The sequence below is a fragment of the Stegodyphus dumicola genome, chromosome 10, assembly GCF_044657685.1.
Source record: "Stegodyphus dumicola isolate Sdum_Otavi_A_Nest chromosome 10, ASM4465768v1".
NCBI classification, from domain to species: Eukaryota; Metazoa; Arthropoda; class Arachnida; order Araneae; family Eresidae; genus Stegodyphus; species Stegodyphus dumicola.
The window spans coordinates 70,439,812-70,463,154 of NC_140777.1; the positions used below are offsets into that span (position 1 = coordinate 70,439,812).

At 33.9% G+C, this 23,343-nt stretch overlaps 1 protein-coding gene across 3 annotated transcripts in view; it reads right to left on the bottom strand.

The window, feature by feature from the left end:
- Positions 1–23,343, bottom strand: part of LOC118193720 (calcitonin gene-related peptide type 1 receptor-like) — a 666,801-nt gene that overhangs the window by 300,331 nt on the left and 343,127 nt on the right. For all 3 annotated transcript variants that reach the window (XM_085825063.1, XM_085825062.1, XM_085825064.1), the window contains exons 4-5: positions 18,177–18,349; positions 2,259–2,443 (exon numbers count right to left, since the gene is read on the bottom strand). In XM_085825063.1, coding sequence (XP_085681189.1) covers positions 2,259–2,443; positions 18,177–18,349 — 358 coding nt within the window. The remainder of the gene's footprint in view (positions 1–2,258; positions 2,444–18,176; positions 18,350–23,343) is intronic.

A 23,343-nucleotide genomic window follows, 5' to 3' on the forward strand; every position in this document is an offset into this window, starting at 1 on the left:
ATATTCAGAAAGTAATAATCATATTTTGATTCAGTTAGAATTTACGTTCTGATTTTAAATCGGTATTGGATTTTAAAAGTTTAATTGATTTAAAAAACTGCTATTTACTTCATCTTAGAAATTATAAGTTCCATCTTATAGTACTTCCAGCTGTGGCCCCAGTAGAATATTTCAGTCTTTCTCTCAATTCGACTCTTTTTCTTGTCAATAATGCCAAATCTTTATTAAATTTAATTTTGAAGTTAGACCAAAACATATTATTCATGGTTTATAATTGTTTAATTTTAGACCAAAATGTTATAATTCGTCATTATTAAACCAAAACATTATAATTGGTTATTATTAAACCAAAACATATTATTCCTGGTTTATTGAGCTATATTGGGGTTATAGAAAGCGAAATAGTTTCTTGCAATATTTTGTCATCCTATATGTATTGCGAATTTCTACGAAGTTTTATTTGAAAATTCTAGTTTGGACGAAAACGACAAATTCTGAATACAAAAAGTACCTTCTTTCTCACTTAAAATCTGCGCCATTCTTATAGTTTTCATCATCCTTGTTATTTACCCCACTTCAATCTAAAGATTAGAAAACTGCAAGTTTATGTGTTTTAAATTAAATGTTAAAAATGTTTTCATTATGCCGTTAAATATTCAGAATTGTGCGTTCATTTCTGATGGGGAAAAGATCTTAAAATTACCTTAAATTTGAATTTCCCTTAAACCGCCATTTGAAGTTTATCAATGCAATAATAATGCCATAGTATATATATATATATATGTAATAATAAAATTCCATAATCAAGAATGCACTTAAAATTCTAACTGTATGTTCTTTTCATTTTAAAAGGCGACATTCTCTTATTTGAAAGTACGTGGAATTAAATTCACAGCCCCGTAGTCAATTTGTTTTTCCCGCCTTTTCTACACGTGCAGTTATAGAATGTTCTGAAAGTATTTAAAGCGAACTGGATTGGCTGACGAGGCTGACGTCATTTCTTGGAAGCTCCGCCTTTCCAGAGGCTATAAAAGGACTCGCAAAAGGAATATCGGGGCTTTTTCTTTAATGTCACGATGCAGTAAACTTCATACAAAAAGTTATTAGTAATTCTTTTTTATTTACTCCGGATACGTGATTTTTGTAACTGATATTTCTCCTGAATAATAATAAATGGATCCTGTTTTTTAAAACTATTCTTCTGATTATTTAAGCTACGACTAAAGCTGATACCTCACATATATATATATATGTATTCAGAGTGTCCGGAAAAGAAGTGATGAAAATAAACGAGCCATATACTCGAAATGAATGAGTTTATTGCATTGTGTTTTACATATCTGGAAAGAAGAACTTAGTAAGTTTTGCTCCAGTTATATAAACCTTAATGCAATTAACACATTAATTTCCCATATTTAAATTTTTTCATAAATTATTTTACAGACACCCTGTATTTTTATAGCATAATGCAGAAATTTTCATATGCTAAATATTTTTATGCGAATGCAGTCGTTTTCGAAAATATGAAAAACAAAATATATATATACTGATTAATTAATTAATTAAAAATTTTATATAATATGGTTACATTAATTATTGTTATCATGAAATGAACTCAGGCTGTCTGCAAGAAAGACTTTCGAAATAGACCATAATTATAACTTTAGGTCTATCGATGTTTATTTAAACATTTCAAAGAGTACATTTATTGTGGTCTGAGGAAACTAATTGAGCACAGATACATTGTTTTGCGAAGTAATTATAATAAACTGATGTGCATATCACTAGTATATTAAGGCGGATTATAAATAAATTAAATGTAATTTAAATAGAATATATGCTCATAGTGATTTGTTTCATTAAATTCAAACATTCGTTTTTTGGGTATTAAATGTTTTGAATCCATAATTAATAAATTAATTATTGAAATATTACATAAGACTTTACTCATATCCCATTAACTGATAATGCATTTAATATGTAATATGCAATCCACTTAAAAGTTCGCGTGCATTTCACGAAGCGTAAATTTAATTACTTGCTTGTTATAAGCAGCTGTAGTCCAATTATTTACAATTTAATGATTTGTTTTATTAAATAAGAACTTCAGCGCTTTAGTAACCCTCATGATATTCCTAATTTGAAGCCATTGAAAATTAGGAAGTGGAGTATTTGGAAACAAAGTATGGATTTTAATTAATTTGAGCTCCCAATAACCTAAGCACAGTTACAGTGAAAATTTAATTCATAAATTTTACCTGTCAAAACTGGAGGAGCTTTCATCATTTCATGGCAGCATTCTACGGCTGCGATACAACAACCTTTCCAATTCCAGATATACGGTTCTTCAATAAAAGAATCCAAAATCTCTTGGCTAGTATTCACTGGATTAGCTTCGTACGTCATGTTGATTAAAGGGTCCCGCAAGATTCCGTTTCTATACCTGGAAGTAAAGTAAAAAAGCACTAAATGCATGTATGTTCTTTCCATTCCACATCGTTTTATGGTAGGAAAATATATACTTATATCAGAAATAAATGATTTTGTTCTGATTAAAAATTCAATTTACCAGACCATTCTTGACATCTATTTCACTACATTTTTTCGAAATATATTTATGCGAATTAGTATACCTTGCATCTGTATGTACTGGAAACATTTTAAAACATTTTTATCTCTTTATCTTTCTATTGAAGTTTACTGGAGTTGTAAATGTAGATTTTGTTGTTAGGAAAGTGATCGTACGCCTGTTATTAAAGGTTTTTGTAGCGTTCCTAGCGGCGAAATGATGTAATTACAGCAGTATGAGCATAATGCGCTGATGGAAAATGAAATTTCAAAACAAAGAAAGAGTTTTGTTATGCAATCGAAATTTGCGAGGTTGTTAAAAGATGATGTCTATTCAGATTCCCAAAAGGTGTGGCTCTAGAAGCTACATTGTGAACATGCAAATAATAATGCTTGTTTTAAATACGCGATGTAAACTTCGCGTGCTTTATTAATCTTCCAGCATGGGTGTTATAAGCAGGATTTGAGTCAAAAATGTCTTTAGGGAATTCAAGAAGGCAGTATGAGCAGCTTACTGAATTTGAAAGAGGACGTGCAAAAGGGATGTCAAAGGAAAGTTCGCAGTATTCGCTGCATGTCTGCGGCGCATCGCACTGCATCTACAACAGACATTCGAAATTTTATTGGCTCCAGTGTGACACAGCAAACTTTGGCAAATCGATTACTTGACGGATAGCTTCGAGCTAAACTCATTGTACTGGTCATACAACTAGCTCTAGATGAGTGCTATCTTGACTTTGGTGTTATCAAGCTAGAGCCAATTGGATAATGAAATTGAGATTTGTTTCTGTCTTGGTGCCAGTGATGACCATATTAAAAGGAGGTCAGGTTAACGTTTGGAGTCAAGCTGTTTGAGGCGTGGACGCATGGGACGTACAGCAGGAGTTACGGTCTGGGAGCGATTTCCTATGAAAGCAGGAGCATTTTGGGAAATTATCCCACACCTATTGGCAGCAAATTCATACGTCAGACTGGTGACTGCGCCGGCTCTGCTGACATTCTTGAGGGACTTCCCAGCAGGATAAATCTAATCTCCATACCACTGCTAGCACCCAACGAGCTCTACAAAGTGTCAACATGTTGCATTAGCCTTCCAGATCTTGCAATCTTTCTCCCATCGAAAACGTATGGGAGAACGATAAATCCCATGTCATGTTGGACGATACCGTCATGTAGGACGATAAATTCCGCATCATTCACAACTATCATGGATCGTTGCTGATTGGATTGACTACAAGCTGATTTGTTACTTAAATGTAACAGGCATGGAACTCCATCTTTCAAAAATGAACCAGTGCACCTATACGATATAATGCACACTCGTCTGCATGCTTGCGTTCAACATGGTTGCAACTACAGCATTTTTAATGTATAATCATTTCACATTTGAAATGACTCTTCTCTTTTATACTTGAAACATTATTGAAATAAATATGTTACCCAAACAAATATTTTGCATATATTTCATCATTCCTCTAAACTAATTTCTTCTTGGCAATGAGATTTCATTTTCCATCAATGTATGTAGACATATAACGGAACTTTAATGATGAATAGTTACAGCAGTTATCATAGACTGAGTGAGAAAAGTAATAAATGGTTTTCTTTAGCACATAGCTGTGAACACCGGCATCGCTTTGCCGGAAAACTGTAGACACCGGCATCGAAATAATTATCTTATAATGTTATATTCCTCGAAGTACAGTTACCTACTTTCTCTAAACGGTTCCATGTTTGATACTATAAACTGTGGATACAGCAATAGAAATAACTCTGAATTGAAATTTAATATATAAATCGGATTTGTGTCTTACGTGTAAGAGCATACAGTACGTAGATATAGCTGATCTGTGCTTTCTCGTATTTGATTGTTAAATATGACATAAGTGAAGAGCAATGAACGCTATTACTTTACCGAACACATATTATCGGAGTTAATCAACGTAAATGGAGTGTCGGAGTTGATGGACGTAATCAATAAAGTGCATTCTTGACGCATCATCAGCATTAGAAGAATGTTAATTTCCGTTTTTATAGTGAAATAAAACTCAACTTTTTCTAACCAAAAACTAAACTTTAATCTGTCAAATATCTTCTACGCTGTTCGATAACCTTTTGCCATTTTTCTGAAAACTTCATATTTCCACGCTCATAGGACTTCCGTTTTGTTTTTCAGCAAAACACTCAACCAAGTGCGATCAGAGGTCATCGTTATTACTGAAAGTTTTACCATTTAAGAATGTTTGTAAACTACGTAATGTATGATAAACTACTGGTGCAAAGTCGGGGCTATATGGGGAATGCGACATCACTTACCAGACAAGCTCCAATAACCTTCATATGTGCCACTAAAGATGTGTGAGGTCTTGCATTGTCGTGATGAAACACGATTTCTTTGCGATTTGTCATTTGTTGCCTTTTTCCTTTCATTTTTTCCTCCAATTTCATAAGCTGTTATCAGTAATGGTAAAGGCTGAATGATATAACTATTCGTGTCAATCAGCCTTTATCAGAAATGCAGTAATACGTGTAATTATAAAATAATGGCTTTAATAAAAGTAATAACTATCATTCAGTCATCCTCAGAAACCTGCATAATCTATACATTAAAATGTGAATTGTCTAAAAAGGAATGTACTGAACAAAACATCATCAAAAGAATTGATAATTTTAATAAAATCATTCATGAAAATTTTTTTTCAGCAACTAGCAAAACTTGTTTATTGCTTTTTCGAGAAAGAATTTGTATTTTCCAATTTTAAACGCTTCCTTACATTCTCAAGAACTGCGAATGTAAGGAATCATTAAAACACTGAATCATTAAAAATTAATTAATAAAAATCTTAGAAGAAATTACGATGCTTTTATCTTCTCTAAATGAATAGTCAATTACTTTTAACGATTTACAAATTATTCGCGTTCCAGGTTATGAAAAAAATAACAAAGTAAAATAGTTTTACTAATCCCGAAAATAAATGTCATTTTAATACAATGCAGCTGAAACTAGAATGACGTTAAACCGTGTTAGCTTTAAAAAACATTTAATGGAAATATGCTATACTTCAGTTTTAAAATAGACATTTGAATCATTAGAGTTTGCATATTGTTTTCAAATCTGCCAGTCTGAAGAATTTGAAAAAATTTGAAATCTGAAAAATATTTGAAAACTTTTTAAAATGATTTGAAATTTAATTACTGTTCTATGTCGCATAGAATACTAACCTTGTGGAAATTAGCTGTAGTAAAACTGTCACCAAGATAAGACCTGAAGCTTTGTAAACTGGCAAATCTTGCCAAATTGTTTATTTATAAATAAGCAGCATAACATAACTGAATTACATATTCTGAAAATGTTAGAAATATTTCTAACATAAAAATAGTTTTCAATTTTCTGTTACATCGTTAACTTCTAATTTAATGAATAAAGTGGAAAAAAATGTTATCCATAGTCGATACATCACACCGACCGTAGCACTTTCTAGCTTTATCTAGTGTTTGCATTTTCATTTCAGACTTCACAGAAGATGTTTTATTTTATCATTTCGGTTTACATACTTCATGTGCACGCATTATGCTTAACGTAATAATGGTAAGTAATAAGTGTCTGTTATTAGTATCAGTATAACTTCGCACTAAATATCTAAACTCTTTTGCAAAAAAATCGAAGCACTAAGAAGGACATCGGGACGAAATTTGGTATGTACAAACATCTTGATCGAACATGCAAATGATCAACGTTTCAAGGCAAATGAACAGGAATTACGATCATAGCGTACATTTCTACTGCGCAATTCGCAAAGAATAAAACCAATAAACAGAGAGGGAAAATGTATATTTTGCTGTTGCTGCCATTGCAATTCCGTAAAGAAGCAACAAAAGATGCCAATACGACGATATCGAAGACCTTACAGACTACTGAACGACTTCGAACGTGGTGCATTGTAAGGTTGCGTGAAGCTGGGTGGTCATACCGTGCAATAGGCCGCCACCTGCAGCGTACAGACACTGCTGTGCAAAGATGTTGTCAGCAATGGTTTCTACAAGGGAATTGTCGACGAAATGAAGGCTCTGGAAAGCCAAAGAGCACAAATGCGAGGCAAAGATAGGATTATTGTTCGCCAGGCCCGAACCGCCCCAACTCTATCATTGTCGACCTGTTCAACGCAGTACAGCCACGTCTATACCTCCCTTATTACCGTCCATCATCTCACGGCTTTTGTCTGAGGCGGGGTTTCGCTCACAGATGCATTTAATGAAGCAGATGAGCACCGTATTCGTCTCTGGAGAGGACGCGGCCAGTGGTCCCAATCAGCCTTTGTTTTACAAAGGCAAAGGCATACAGCCATAACCCCTGGTGTGATGGTGTGGGGCGCTATTTCGTATGACAGCAGGTTATCTTTAGTTATCATCCATACATCTTCAACAGCTGAGCGATATGTTGACACCATCCTGCGGCCGGTTGCATTACCCTTCATGGCACGCCATCCTGAGGCCATTTTCCCACAAGATAATGCCAGGACACATACCTCTTGCATATCTCTGGACTGTCTCTGTGCAGTTGATACGATCCTTGGTCGGCAAGGTCACCAGAACTTTAATGAATCAAGCATATCTAGGGCATACCTAGGGCGCATATCTACCAACCGAGCATATCTAGGGCGCGCTGGAGATAATTTTTTTCCTGTACAGTGTTGTCATTGCTCGCTTTGAAATCGTTGAGTTTGTTAATAAAAAATTCGTTAAAATTTTACAAAATGGCAAAGGCTAATAAAACAAATTCGAAATTAAAAATGTGGGCTTTCAGGTTCCCATGTTCGGGTGGAGGATTACGTTATTCAGAATTTAATGGCTCTAGCTACCGTGGTTTTTTCACAATGCGAGAAGCATACGTACATTTATGCACATTCTCCTTTATTTAATTTCTTTTAAAATAATACAGGGCGATAATATTTGGTGGCAACAACTTGAAAAGTGATTCATCCTTTTAAAATGATTCAACGCAAAATCCCGTTTCGAGACTAAAAGGCCTTCAGAGTTAACGCTCTTTTGGGCTAATTGTTTAGGTAATTAAAGAAGTGCTTTTGTCAGATAGAATAATTCCGAGTCTCATTGAAGATACGGTCAAAAATATTGATAAATATGTCAAAAATGATTTATAAATCAAAAATGATTTATGATTTTTCTAGTGATGTAATTAGCACTGCAGTCGTTGAAATTGGTGATGCAAACAGTATGCGTGGGTTTGAAATTTTTATTAGATAGTCGTCAATAAATCGTTCAAAATCAGATAAGAATTTTGCGGTCTTGCTTCTATGAATGACAGTTTTACGGTTTCATTTTTATCATATATGAAGAAAACTCATTTGTAAATGCATTTACGCAAAACATTAAAGATGTAATGGAAAAGGTTCTAAAGATGGGTAAACATGATAGTAGCACGATCGGTAGTAACACACAGGAAATTCAAAGCTCTTTTTGTCGGAAATTGAAACGTAATATGGAGGTCTACCATTATATTCGGAAATACGATGGTCAAGTCGAGGCAAATTTTTTAATATAGTTGTATAGTATTTTGTTTCCATAAAAATATTTCTTTTCGATATCGGCGAACATGATTTCAGGCTAAATGATAAACAGCGATTTTTGAGACTTTTTTTAAACGCATTTAATAAACCATTATTAATGGTTTCAAACTATGACTCCAATGAAATAACCACACGATTTCGAAAATGTACGAGGAGTGGAAGAGGTTTTCTTCGAAGTTAATATTTCTTGAAACAGACATAAAAAAAAAAATAAAAAAAAAATTTGTTTCTTTCCCTTTTTAAAAAAACAGCATAAAAACGAAAATATCGATGACAACAATCTTAATATGTTCCAAAGTTGGATTTTAAATGTTAAAAGTGAATTTTAAAATCGATTTCAAATTTTTAAGAAGCACAGTGAAATGTTTACTTTTATAATAAGGCCCGCTGCAATAAAAGAACATGTTCTAAATCTGCAGTATTTTCAATATCTTAAAGAGGACAATTTTAGTCTAGAAATGGCTAGACAATTTTAGTTTAGAAGTGATGATTTTGAAATGATTAAAAGTACGGTTTTATGGACGGATACATTCAAGAGACGGCGGAAAGATGTAGAAACAAAAAATAAATAAATAAATAAATAAATAAATAAATAAATAAAAATGATCATTTCATGAAATCAACGTGCTGGGTATCACTTCTGTGAAGATTGTGAATTAAATATAAAAGGAAAAGAATTGTGCCTTTCCGGAATGGCAACCTCAGAAAAAAAGATCGTGAATTATGAATAAAATAAAAATAATTATGCTTTTTCAGAATGGCAGCATGAGAAGATGTTCTAAAGATCTAATATGAAATTTGTACTTGTAGTTTTTATTAAGATGGAAGAGTTCCATGTTTAAGTAAAAATTATTAATAAAATGGATTTTATTGACCAAAACCGAATTTCCACTTTATTGAAATAAAGTACAGGATGACAAATTTTATCTCAGTATAGAATTAAAAGAAACTAGAAAGACTGCTACTTCCTACGAAGTTTTAATTTCTGAAAAAAAAATGGTTTTGCCCTTTTCTCTACATTCGGTTCAATTTATAAATCCGAGCAAATATTTTCATGCAGGAAGTTTATTTTAAACAGGAATAGGAGTAGCTTAATGATCGAGAATTCAGACGCATGTAATTCGTCTGAAAACAAACAGATTCGACTAAATTAACTTCACAAATTCACCATCAAGGAAACCATTGATATTGTAGAGAAAAATTCTGTTCATTCAGCTATGTTTATTTCTATAACTAGAAAACCTGGCGGTCATGCGAAATGACCGCTGTTCTAGATATTCTAAATTGTAATTAAAATGATTTGTGGAAAGGTTTCTACTAATTCAAACTGAATTAATTACCCAGGGCAGGCGGCGAGAACGCCCCTTTGCTTACTGCCTTAAGGTGTTTTCCCCTTCTATTTGCTTAATTGCTTAAAGTAGAGTGCAATGAAGGAAACCACTGGCGGTACATTTCTTAAGAGCCACTGCTAGCTCAATCAATAAAGGTGATTTAAATAATAAAATGTTAATTCACATGCTAAAGATCTCTTTGTACACAACATTTCTTGTGTCGATCTTTCCATCATTTTTAAGCTCGCCTTGAAGAAGACCATCAATTTTACGTCCGTTCTTTCACGAACTCTTGAAGAGGCAACATAAAGTTGACCATGTCCAAATGCAGGTTCAGGTAAAAAAATGCCATCGCGCTTAAGCGTTTGGCTCTGAGACTTATTGATGGTCATAACAAAGGCAAGTTTTGCAGGAAATTGTCTACGTCTCAATTGAAACTGCAACCCTGTGCCGTGGCAACTTCACTCCATTGGCTAGTACAGTTACCCAAGCAACGAATAAACTATCGGCGATAAACAGACACTTACGCCGCATATGGTGAAGTAACATCCTCTCCTCCGAAACGGCTGGCTCCCGGGCTTAGCGAAGCACACTGTTGGATTCCGCAGGTCCGTGGCACGCCATTTTGACCATTTACGTCTTCGTGGGACTTTAATTAGCCGAGATAATTATTAAAAACTAAGTTTTCCCTACATTTTCCACTTTCATTCTTGGGTTTTTCTTATTAGAGGGATTTAGCTACGTGCCAATTTCTTTTTTCTTGAATATCTACGGAATGGCGCAGAGTTGAAATTCGAGACGCATATCCTCGGATTTCAAAAAATTCTTCTGATCCATCGATACCATTCTCATCTTCGTACTACTTTAATCGGCCGAGATATTAATTAAAAACTGCGAAAACTTTAATTTCCGCGCTTATTTTTCCAAGTGGCAACAATAAACTATCGGCGACACACACTTAAGCCGCTTATATATATAAAGATAATTTAAATTTTTATTTTTGTGTTTAAAGTATAAACATTTTTATCTTTAAAGGATGTATAGGCTGAAAGTACAGTTTGCAATTATTTTCTCAAAAAAATTAATTTTATTATTCACCAAAAAAAAAGTACTTTTTAAAATGAAAACATCACTTACTAGAAATCTCTTCATAACACACATATTTTGATTGATTTTAATCCGCAACCAAAAAAAGGCTCCCGACGTCTGGTCTATACAATAAGCAATATCCAGTATCCGTACAGTCTGTTGTACCATTATACGTTTAGTCTGTTGTACACACGCAACAATGCATGAAAATATTCTGTGTACTACTGTTTGGAATGTACCTTAAATTAATCTTTAAGTCACTCTTGGAATTTGTGTTCGTAACCCATGCTCAATCCTTTCCCGTTTAGCAACCCATATTCACCTATAACTTTCAACAATACTCAATAACTAAATTAACTGCATGTAGCAGTAAAGAACAGTCAAAAATAATATGGCAATGTCAAAAACAATGAGACATATAGTGTATTTGAAACTTTCCGATATATCTTGCTAAATGATCTACTGTTTCCAGGCGCTTCTTGAATGGTTCCTTTCATTAGTCTGGCATGTACACACAGAGTGTTTGTGCATGTATACCATGTGTATCATTCTTTTACCATAAAAGTCTGTATCCAGTAATATAAAGTATGTACTTATCATACATGCATAGAAAAATATTCAGAGATGAATAGGACCATACATTCGAAAGTAAGCTCTGAATAGCTGGATATCAACCACGTCTAAAGAAGGCTGAAGTTAAAAATGGCGTGATGCAGAAAATTATAATATCAGTAGTTTAACAAAGAAAACGAGAATTAAAATCCTGGCACTCTAGAAGTATCTGTCAGACTTATCTAACTTGTCTGAGAGTAACATCAGCAGAAACCCACGGAATTCATCGTTGCAAGAAGTGCAATATTATGCTTGTCGCTGGCTAGAACCTGGAGCACCATACAAGAGACAGTACGACTTTGCTCAGTTAACCTTGCCCAGGCCAGGGATCGAACCCAGACCTGTGGTGCTGCTAAGCGACGAGCTAGCTACTGCGCAGCCGAGCGACATTTGTAGAGACATCAGGTTATTTCGAAGCAGGAGACATGAAAAATGTGCAATGCCGTCGCAGAGACTCGAACCTTGGACCTCTCGAATATGCGCCGAGTGTGCTGGCCATTACACCTCGAGAGCATTCTAAGAAGTCGGTAGAAATACCTTACACACTCAGAAGTATATTTTCCTCGATTATATTTCTTTTTATAAATAAATTACATAGTATATAGCTTGTAGAGGCATTAGGTTATTATGAAGCATGATACATGAAAAATGAGCAATACCCTCGCTGGGACTCGAACCTGGGCCTCACGAATACGCTCCAAATATGCTAGTATTACACTACGAAGACATCTTGGAAGGAGGGAGAAAATGCCTTATAAGCTCATTAAAATTACAATAGAAAATTGAGAGTATCAAATTAATTATTAGATTTTTTTTTTTTTTTTCGTTTTTCAAAATAATTACAAGCATGAGTTTTTTTTTTTTTCTTTTTCTTTTTTCCCAACGATTCCGTTTTACACAAAAGTAAATGTAAGAGATTTGACATTAACTGCATACATTAAAATTGCTTCTAAAGGAAAGATTGTTTATGTGATTTAATATTTTAGACAAAGAAAATGCTGAAAATGCTTTTACATATTTTGAAGTAGGCTTCAGGCCATTACATTTATTTCAAATTTCTTTTATCAGGAATTAATCCCACGCATAGCAATGTTTTTATTTGATACAAAGATCTTAAATTAGAAATCTGAAAAAAAAAATTTCGTTCTATCATAAGGTTTTTCAAACAAATGCAACTTATATTCCGTAATAAATTGCAGTATGTTTGAATAGCTGAAAATATGTCTCCAAAATAAATCCATCTTTTATTTCATTCCACTCCCATGTTATTCCAGATCACTGGAATATTTTTGGTCCTAATCTTAACATTAATATTTTCTTTACAAGTGTAAACGCAGCAAATGTAAATGTTGTAGGAAGATAAACCTGTAAAATTATTTAATATTGAAAATATGCATTATTTATAATCTCAGCGAAATGTGCAGAAGAAAACATTTCATTAAATTCATATTAAATTTATTTTAAGAACATAATAAAATAACATTCGTTGCATAAAATATTTCAGCTTTAATTGAAATTTTGCTTCTTGCTTCGCAAAACATTATTAAGGAAATAGATGACAGAATGCATATATAATAAAATTGCCACATGGGTGAATGTTCTTAATATTTTAACTTCCATAAGCCATGTCTTTGAGAAAAGGAATTTATGAATTTAGTTTTGTATATTTCTGCTAATCCCTTACTCCTTTTTTTTCAGTTTTCGTTCTTGGTTACTCAGTGAAATAGTAAAGGGCACCGAACAATAAATAAAGCAAGGAAATACATAAAAATAGAAAAGAAAGAAAATAGGAAATTATTCAAGTTTTAACGTCGCACTAGAGGTTTTGTCAGTATTTTATATGCTTACACTTAGTACAGTCTCCGCCTCGACTCATTCTTGCTAACACATTTTTTTTTGTCTTTTTAACTCATTTCGTCATATCAGTGTTCAATATTCTTAACAATATGACACACAAAACATATTTTATTTCATTTCTAACTTAATAATGTATAATTTTTATCACCTACGCCATATAAAAATCACAAACCCTTATAACGTTCCACAGCAAAATCAGAAAACTTTAATAGGGTGTAGGTATTTTTTTTGGAAGCAGGCAAGATAAAAAATTAGCACCGCCTTCACCAGGAATCGAACCACGGACCTCTGGAATACCGCGCCAGCGTGCAGAACCACTATACCATGAAGCCACGCTAGGAAGGCGGGAGAAATACCTTATAAAGGCATGTTTAAAATTTCCCGAACAGTTTTAAGTCTTTTCTCAGTTTATCAAATTAATGTTCAGTTTTTCTTTGTGAGAAGACTCATCCAATTTTTTTCTTTTAACTTTTTATTTTTTCAACTTTGTTTACTAAACACTTTCTTTGCTACACAAAATTCAAAAACAGAATCACACAGTATTTATAAACAACATATCTTTTAGAGTTTTAGGTAGAGTTTTAAAGATTGCCCTACATTTTTAATAGTCATTATATATTTTTTTAAATAATACATGGAGATAACATTTGGTGCCAACATTCTGAATTGTTTTGCCATGTATATTTTCCTTTCGCTACATCCCGGCTTTAGAAATAGTGCATGTTGATACCTTGTCCCGAACTGACGTACCAAAAAGCCCCAGCTTAAATGGAGAAGAAATAGACGTTCATATAAGATTGTGTGCAGTAAGGTTGCACTCAAAATACACAGCGCGCTGAAATCTTTTCTAGAGGTTGAGAGTAGGGTAAAGGGTGTTTCACACCTTCTAACAGCTCTCCCTAGTGTTCCCCCTCGGAATTCTATCCGGGGTGCAAGATGTGTAAGGCCCGGTGATACTTATAATATGCCTAGATAGATGCATGGGTACTGGCCTTGTTTCAGCTTGCACCTCTTGATAACAATTTGGTGAAAATATCCTTTTATGTGTAAAGTGATATGGACGCAAAAGAAAGTGACGCATATTTAAGTCAATAGTTATGAAATTATAAGGAAAGTAATGACGGTTTTTTAAATGGATTTAGGAAAACATTTGTTACAAAGCGTTTCGTTGGACAATGATAGATCCACTGTTTTGTGCAAACATTTCCCATTTTTCTCACATCTTCCTAATCGTATCGTTTAAGTAAATCTCAAGCTCCGATTAAAAAAACTGAGAGATTGCCTGATGGACGTAATAACGAGCATTAAATCTTTTGTGTTCGAGTAAATGCTGCAGATTTTAAAAAGTGGCGTTGTGATGAGGCTACATCCGTGAATTTGCTGGGTAAAGAGGGATTACGCAATTAAAATCTTGGATATTTTATTCGATCACTATTGCCTTAATTGGTCTAACATTGCTTTCCTGAAACACACCTCTCTTCTATTGATAAAGGCTGGGTGTCTGGTGAGCAAAGCTTAATGTAGATGCTCAACATAATATCAGAATAGTTCGAAATTGAAAGTCTAGTTTTTTCCAAAAAGCTTCGAGAGAGTCCAAACTCTGTTCCTTACACCATTAAACTTTTAAATTAATTAAATTGAGCCGTTAATAATTGCCTTTAATTTCGAAGATATCCAACACCGAATCAAACAGCACATAACATCGATCCCAATATGTTCTGACGTTCTGAGGTTACTCGTTTTTGAGTTATGCGAGATACGTACATATGTACGTATGAACATACGTACGAGGGCAATTCCAAAAAAAAAGTCTCCTATTTTTTGAGGACGTAGAGAAAGTTTTAATACGGTTGTTGGCAACACTGTTGTGAGTGGTGCCTTCTCCGCTACCACATAAACACGCAGGCACTTCACTCGGATGCTCAGTCTTGGCTTGGCAGCTATTCGAAATGGAGCTCCCGATAAACGTTACCGCCAAGTGCGAAGTGCGCGCAGTTATTCGATTTTGAACGCAAAAGGCGTTAAACCAGTGTAAATTCACCGCCTATTGACGGAAGTGTATGGACAGTCGTGCATGGATGTCAAAAGCTTTCGCAAGTGGTGTAGAGAGTTTACAGCCGGTCGTACTGAAATTCATGACGAAGAAAAGAGCGGGAGGCCGTCAATTGCCGACGAGACACGATTGTTGAGTTCGTATTCTTTGAGTTTCGCGATTGTTGAGTTCGTAAAATGCGTAAAGATCGGAGGATCATCTGGATGCTCCTGAAGTTCCTCAACACTTCCTGAAGAGCATGGCGGCAAGCTGGTATGACATGGGCACTGTAAAACTGCCACAGCGTCTACAAAAATGCATCGACCGAAATGGCGATTATGTTGAAAAATAAAGCATTCTTCAAACTTTAAAGTGATGTAGCAATTATAGAAAATAAACGGTTCTTTGTATATCAAAAAATATAGGAGACCTTTTTTTTGAGATTGCCCTCGTATGTATGAACAGACGCCACGAAAAATTCTCTTCAGAATTCATTTTAAATTAGTTTAAATTTCATTTTAAATATTTTTTGGGGGAAAGAATCTTTTATTCTATCCGTACGTACAGATACCCCGCAAAAACTTCGTTAAATTGCATTCGATAGCGGTCAAAATGGATATTTTTGTTGAAATATGATGCCTGAAACTTTTCGCAATTACAGTATTTTTTTTACTTCGTACAAGGAAGTAAAAGGGGGGAGCACTCTTATTTTTACCATTTTTCCATCAGTGCTATATTACTTATGTAGATACTTTAAGAACAGCGATTTGTAAGCCCCATTTCTCATTTCCCAGTTATGCATTCTGGCCCTATTCAACCTCTGCAGCCAGTTCAGAAAGCTCAATTTATGCGCTTCAAGTTTCTCCTGTTAATGAGATTGTGGGCACTTTCCACAGCATCAGACTTGCTTTATTAATGAATTGCTTGACCAAGTCCAGATATTTATCATCCAACTCGAGGAGAGTAAACATCCCAACTCTGTAGATATGAATCAATTATCTAGTTTAGCTTCTACTCCACACCATACATTTGGTGAATGAGAATTTCACTTCATGCATCATCAGAGCCAAACTCAAGCTCTCCATGGAAAATTGTACTTACATTAACATGATCCAGTGCGGCTCCCATTTCCTTTGCCCTGCCTATAAGCCAAGTCATAACTTTTATTGATATGAGATTTGTTTGTCAGAGAATTGGTTAGTTTCCGAGGTCTAACAAAGTACAATTTTATGGTAAAAATATAAGTGATATTTTAGTTATTTTAGTTTATGTATCTGAGCATGTTAATTCATTTGTTTTACTATTAGGACATAGAAAATTGTACGCACGGAAACGAAATGGAATTTCTAAAATTAAAAATTCTACGAAAGCTCAGCGCGCGGATTTAAAGCATCATAAGATTAGTTACAGTAACAGGTTAAGTTAGGTCATCTGATAATGACGAAGTCTTTAGAATACTCTGTTTAAGAGGAGGGATATTTTCGTGGAGGACTTTCTGAAAGAAACTGGCTCTTAGCTACACATGGAGGAAACCACGAAAGTCAAACATGCAGTCAGCTCGTGCGCCTGGGATCGAACACAAAGCAGATCGAGCAATCAGCTCTGTTAGCTACTCAGACACTGGTGGGACAGTTAAAATAAAATTTGTCACATTTTTGTGATGAAAAAAATTAGGAATATATTTAAATATTTAAGTGTTAAAATACCAAAAAAAAACCAAGATAGTAAGTTTTAAAAAGGAAAAATAACATGTAAAAGTTTATTTCAAATAATATAAATACTTAAAAAATAATTTTTCGTATATACAAATAGTCCAATTTTCAAGCAATATCCAAAGTACTCACCCTGAAATTTTAAATATTTACCGTAATAATAATTGGCTGTTGACCAGGGCTGTTGAACTGTGAACTCATCTGGCCGAATAGCGTTTAAATATGTTCTTAAACTCAGCATGAAGCTTTTAGGGGAACAGTTTATATTTGATCGTTTTAATTTCTGTCTGGTTAATGTTTCTGCGTGTAAGTTTAGTAAAATAACGTGTAGCTTATACGGTATAATATATTGATACGATTTTCTGATGTGGCAGTATTGTTTTAAGCTGACCATATGGTTTGTTGGTGGTTGATGTCGTGTCTTTTGAGAAGTCAAAAGGATCCATGCGTGGAAATCCACTACTTCTGCCAGTTCCACTATCTTTTGACTATAAAACACAGCTCAATCCGGGAAGAAAATTTCCTCAAGCATTCTAGATCCAAAAAATGGCATCTCATGGAAAAATGGTTGCCATTGCCTCAAGAGTTTGGCCTTCTGCCTGCTGGTCAGCGGAAGGTATTTCATTTCCCTTCTATCACTCGAAGGACGCATTCTCTTATTCGCCACCTTGGAGACGCGCTCTCTAGGGGTTACAAGATGACCATTTCCAAAGCTTCTTATGGTTTCCGAGAAATAAACTCTATTATTCGTAAAATAATATACTATAAGACGATCATTCCTTAACCTAACCAAAATCGTCAAATATAAATTACGACAGCTACCAAAATGTCTTATTTCACTATAAAGTTAAAATATTAAATACGCTAAATAAATTAAAGGAAAGCATTTGTATACTGAACAATAGCATCAAACTTAACTAGGTAAACAAATAATGATTAACTGTTTTTGAGATTTCGTTCCATAATACTGAGATTAAGCCTTCGGATAAGCCAAACCTTGTGAACTGCAAGATTTCAATAAATGTGAATGCATGCCAATACAGAACAGGGAACATCTATTTCTCTGAATGCTAAATCTTTGATTAAAGGCGGGGATAAAAGAGATTATCTATTAGAATGTCAGCAGTATAATAAACGTAAAATTGTAACTACATTTCTGTAAGTTATTTATTTCTGTAAGTTATTCTGCAATTTATTTAGAATACCTTGGTGTGAAATTCTGAAACTGCTCAGAACTCACAAAAACTAATCAGATTCTTTTACAAAATTTTAATTTAGTGAGTTTATTTCAAATTCAGTCAGAAAAATAGAGTTTAAAAAGAAATTTATTGCAAATAAATATTTTTTTAATATTATGAATAAATAAATGACCATTAAAAATGTAACTTACTGAAATTGGACTTTAAAAGACGATCTGGGCATGTATGTGTAACATTTCGCGCATGTTTTCAGCTTGTATTGATCGTAAGAAAGAGGAACTCTGCTTTCTGTTCTACAAGTCATTCGTTGTTTCGAGATGCTTTCTTCTGAAGTAACGTTTTCTTCGCAACAAAACATCAGGGCCTGCAAAAGAAATAAACTTTTTAATCCAAGAACCACATTAAGCCCCCTCTACACACTCACAGGCCGATGCTCTTCCTCAAATACAAAGTATGACCGCGTTTATAACCGGAATTTATGTTAGTAAAATATTACAGAATCAATTCGTTTTATGAAATTTGTGATGAAGAAATATGTGAAGGAGAATTCTTTATATGTATAAGTTTCTGGATTTATTATAGCAAAAACTCTCGAGCCCAGTTTACATCTTTTTGTAATTTCTTTAAAAGAAGCGAAACTGTTGATTCAAAAATATGATACAAATTAAGCTAGAAAATACAAAATTGCTGCAAAGATATTTTATATAAATTTCACAATTTCCTGGCATAGACTCTATATGTTTGAGATACGTATCTACCAGTAGAAAATAATTATTACTTTTGTTGAAGAGAATGAGATACATATTTCCTTGAAATTATTGGAATTCAGAAGTTATAGCTATCCTCACTTAGTTCTATATTTGTCCATTAATTATAGTTGGAACTAATAATTTTAATAATAGTACATTATCCTTCTCCCGTTTTACTTTCAAATTACCGAAGCTGAAACGTTACGTGTTATGCTCTCTTTCTTCCGCTTTGTTTTTCAAATTATTGAAACTAAGAAGTTACTTGGTATGCTTGCTTTCTCTTACATTGCTTTTAAATTTTTTAAACTAACGTTACGTATTATGCTCTCTTTCTTCTGCTTTGTTTTTCAAATTATTGAAGCTAAGAAGTTACCTGTTATGCTTTCTCTCTTCTATGTCGGCTTAGACTCTAGATGTATAGATGTCTCTTTCTCTATTTCGGCAAATCATTCAGACCAAGAAGCTATCTAATATGCTCTCTTTCCCTTACATTTGGTTTTAAATTTTTGAAACTAAGACGTTACGTATTATGTTCCCTGTCTTCTGTTGCTTTCAAATTATTGAAACTAAAAAGTTACTTTTACTATGCTTTCTTTCTTCTATTTTGCTTTCAAACTATTGAAACTAAGACGTTACGCACTATGCTTTCTCCATTCTATTTTAATAAAGAGTCTAAAGCAATTATTCATTGTGTCTGAAGATTTTGAAGGATATTTACAAATTCGTATGAAAATGACAAATACGCCAGCTATATTAATTTAGGGTTCTGTGTGTTGAAAAGGTATTAGCTGCTTTCATTTAAGCTCGAGTAACTGCACACACGCAGAGCATGAATATAAAATGCTTTAATTTGCTATTTTCTGCCATCATCATTAAATTAAAATTAAACTCAACGCAGTTTCAAAGAGACACGAATGTAAGATTAAATTGCATTTCATGCAAAGGTTACATGTCTGAAAGAAGGGATGTTTTTGGAAAGACCTTAATATCATAAGCAAACTCGTATCACCTTACATATAAGATGAACCCAAAAATACCCTATGCTACCCAACCATTAGCCGGGATTTTAACCAGTTTAAATTATCAGTATTCGTTGATTTTATGCTTCGGTAGTTGATGAGCAGAAATGGAGACGATATGGCTCAAGTGTTATTATCCATCAAATAGTAAACTAATACTCTGAACAGACAATGAGGTATCTTGGAGTGAAAAATACAAGAAATCAGCTATACTGTCACTGAAATCGAAAACAAGGATATCTCATTTGCAAGCTTAATGTGCTTATCAGCAGCAGTTGTGGGCTAATGATAATTAGGATTGGTGTAGCTATAGAAATATAGTACACTACTAAACTTATTATTCAGAGTTACGAAGGACACAGATGTTTCTATAATAGAATGTGATTGTATTCCATTTTTTTACTACCATTATATGTGCTATTTAAATTAAAGTTTGTTTCATTGTATTTCTTCATTTAGTAAAGCCTGGCTTACCTCCAGGCAATCTCTGTAAGTATTGTCAAAGTTACGTACATAGATATTCCTAATACTTTTAATGATTTTTTTTCTTTAATCAATTATGAGAAAGCACACGGAGGTTACCAAATAAGTGACTTCCTTGAATTGTAAAAGTTAGTTGAGTACGCGTAATAGTTTATTGGTTGCTTGCGTAACTATAAATTGTTTTATTCCCCGTGCAGTGCAGCTCGTGACGAATATTATGAGAAAGCTAAGCCGGAAAACTTAAAAATACAAGAGCACGTGCATTTAACATTTAATAAATAAATTTAACATCTATATATAATAGAATTCGGAAATATGCAACCGGCAACGATGAAAAATAAATAAAATGAAATAAATATATATCTTTATTATATGCGACTTAAGTGTCTGTTTGTCGCCAATAGCTTATTGGTTGCTTGCGTAACTGTACTAGCCAATGGGGTGAAGTTGCCACGGCACAGGGTTGCCGTTTCAATTGAGACGCTGACAATTGCCTGTAAAACTTGCCTTTGCTATGACCATCAATAAGTCTCAGGTCCAAACGCTTAAGCGTGTTGGCATTTTATTACCTGAGCCTGCATTTGGACACGGTCATCTTTATGTTGCCTGTTCAAGATTTCGTGAAAGAACGGACGTAAAATTAAAAATAATGTATGGTCCTCTGCAAGGCGAGTTTAAAAATGATGGAAAGATCGACACAAGAAATATTGTGTACAAAGGGATCTTTGACATGTGAATTAACATTTTATTATTTAAATCACCTTTATTTATTGAGCTAGCGGTGGCTCTTAAGAAATATACCGCCAGTGGTTTCCTTCATTGCACTCTACTTTAAGCAATTAAACATGTAGAAAGGGGAAACCCCTTGGGGCAGTAAGCAAAGGGGCGTCCTCACTGCCTGCCCTGGGTAATTCAGTTTGAATTAGCAGACACCTTTCCACAAGTCATTTTAATTACAATTTATAATATCTAGAACAGCAGTGATTTCGTATGACCGCCAGGCTTTCTAAGTAACATTATAAGTGCTGAATGCACATAATAATTATTTTAAATGTTTGTATATGGATTAGGATTTGTGCCTTACCTTTTGCGGTATGCTAAGGCATTTACATCATATTTTTAAGTATTAAAACATTTTTTTAAGTAACATTACGTTTCCATAAATCTACTATGACTTCAATGAATTCGAGTTTCTGAACTTCTAAAATCTGAACTTTGAACTTGTGTACTTCGAGTCTTGCAATATTTTCTGTACCTATCTATATGTGCTATGAGGTAAAAAATATTTTAAAAGATTTTACTATCGTAATTTTTCTGGTTTTATTTGATTAAATTACATGAAAGCTTTAATATTGATAATCATTTAAGTTGCGGAGTTCTTCACTTTTTTGTACGAAAAAAAAAATGTTGAAGAATCTAGTGAACGGTTAAGCGACTTATCGCTGAGTTCAGATAACAAAAGACGTAGACTCAAGAAGGGTTAACTACCCTTTATTTCACTCTAAATAAGATGAACGGTAGGTCCCTTTCTTCGGGCTTACAACAACAAAGCCTCCACTCGGGCTTGAAATCAAAATATGAAATAAGAATTAACTATGACTAACTAAGAGACTTAGTCGAAGCTATCACAAATCTAATTTAGTCGGCTCTTAATCTAAACTAGAAAGCGAATATCAAATTCAAGTAATGTGCGGCCGAGCGTAACAGCTTTAAGGAAGATTTATCCGGCAGACAAACGCGCGCTACGGATTCCTAGCTCTCTCTCACGAAGTAATTTGAACCTTCCTTAAATACTACTTCTAACTCATACGCATGCAATGCGATTCTAAAAACTCATTCTGGTAGAGATTTATAAGTGGAAACAAGAACTGATAAAAAAGTATCTTTAAAATTAAAATAACTGTTATAAAATTAATATATACCTTACAAAATAATTAACATCCGTCAAAAATTCAGATTGCTTGAAGTACAGATGATAGCTGATCTCATAACTTGTCTGAAATTCCACGCAATAAGTTATCAAGTTCAGTGTTCCTCCTTACTTGCTTGGGGAACATTTAAATGACCTGACTCGGAACAGGGAGCTTACTAAAGCTATGTTCAATAAATGTGGGAAGTAGACAAGATACACAGGAAGGGTATACGAAACCCTTTATTTTTCTCTCTTTACAATGATTTCCGGACTTCGGAATACAGAGACCAACCACTTGTGGTCTGAACTTACGTTCAGATATTCTTACGAATATAAAAATATTAACTAAATTCTAACTGAACTAACTTTGGATTAATAAACAAGTGTCTACTTGAAGATTGGCCGTATATTAACAGAAAGGCCGTATGTAGTACAGAGAACTGTTAACACTACGATACGTTTAAAATTATCAAGAGGATTAAACCTCTGGCCTTGAAGGCAAACAGCAACTGCGTAACTTCTAAGGCAATCGAGTAAAACTACAATGGCAAGCGGCCCGCTCCTAATCACTCCTTCCTCTCTCTCGCTTGGCAAAAAGCCACAACTTAAGTACTTAGCGTTCGCAAGACAAATTTGCATAAATAAGTTAAAGCTTTTAATTCTGGCCGGAAGTAGAAAAATAAGAAGTGATAGTAAAGATTTAAAATAAAATAAACGTTAGTAAAACTTGAGATCCTCACAAAGTTAATGCTTAATGACTGTTATGAGAGTTATGCCATACTTTCACTTTTATATGGTCTCAGAGCAAGAAACGCAATCATTTAGTGAATAGCAGTATACAGATTTATTACTTAACGATCTTAAATATTCATTTTAATTATGAATGAATGCAGAAGGTGATGCATAGTTAGCATGAAATTTTGAACAGAAGATATAAAAAAAAAATTGTAGTGTATGAAATTGCACTGTTTTAATTACAGGCTAGACTAATTTAATAATGTGCATTTAGGTGCACCCTGTCGAACCTTGCATAGCGTAATTGCGTTCCCAGAAACTTAGTTAAAGAAAAGTATCGCAAAATCCCGCACGTGCTCTCGAGATGTATGCACTTGTCTTGTCCAACTAGCAAATGGGAGGAATCCTGCGAGATCGCTGTTGACTTTTCACGTTTTGTAGACAGAAATCCTAGTAACAT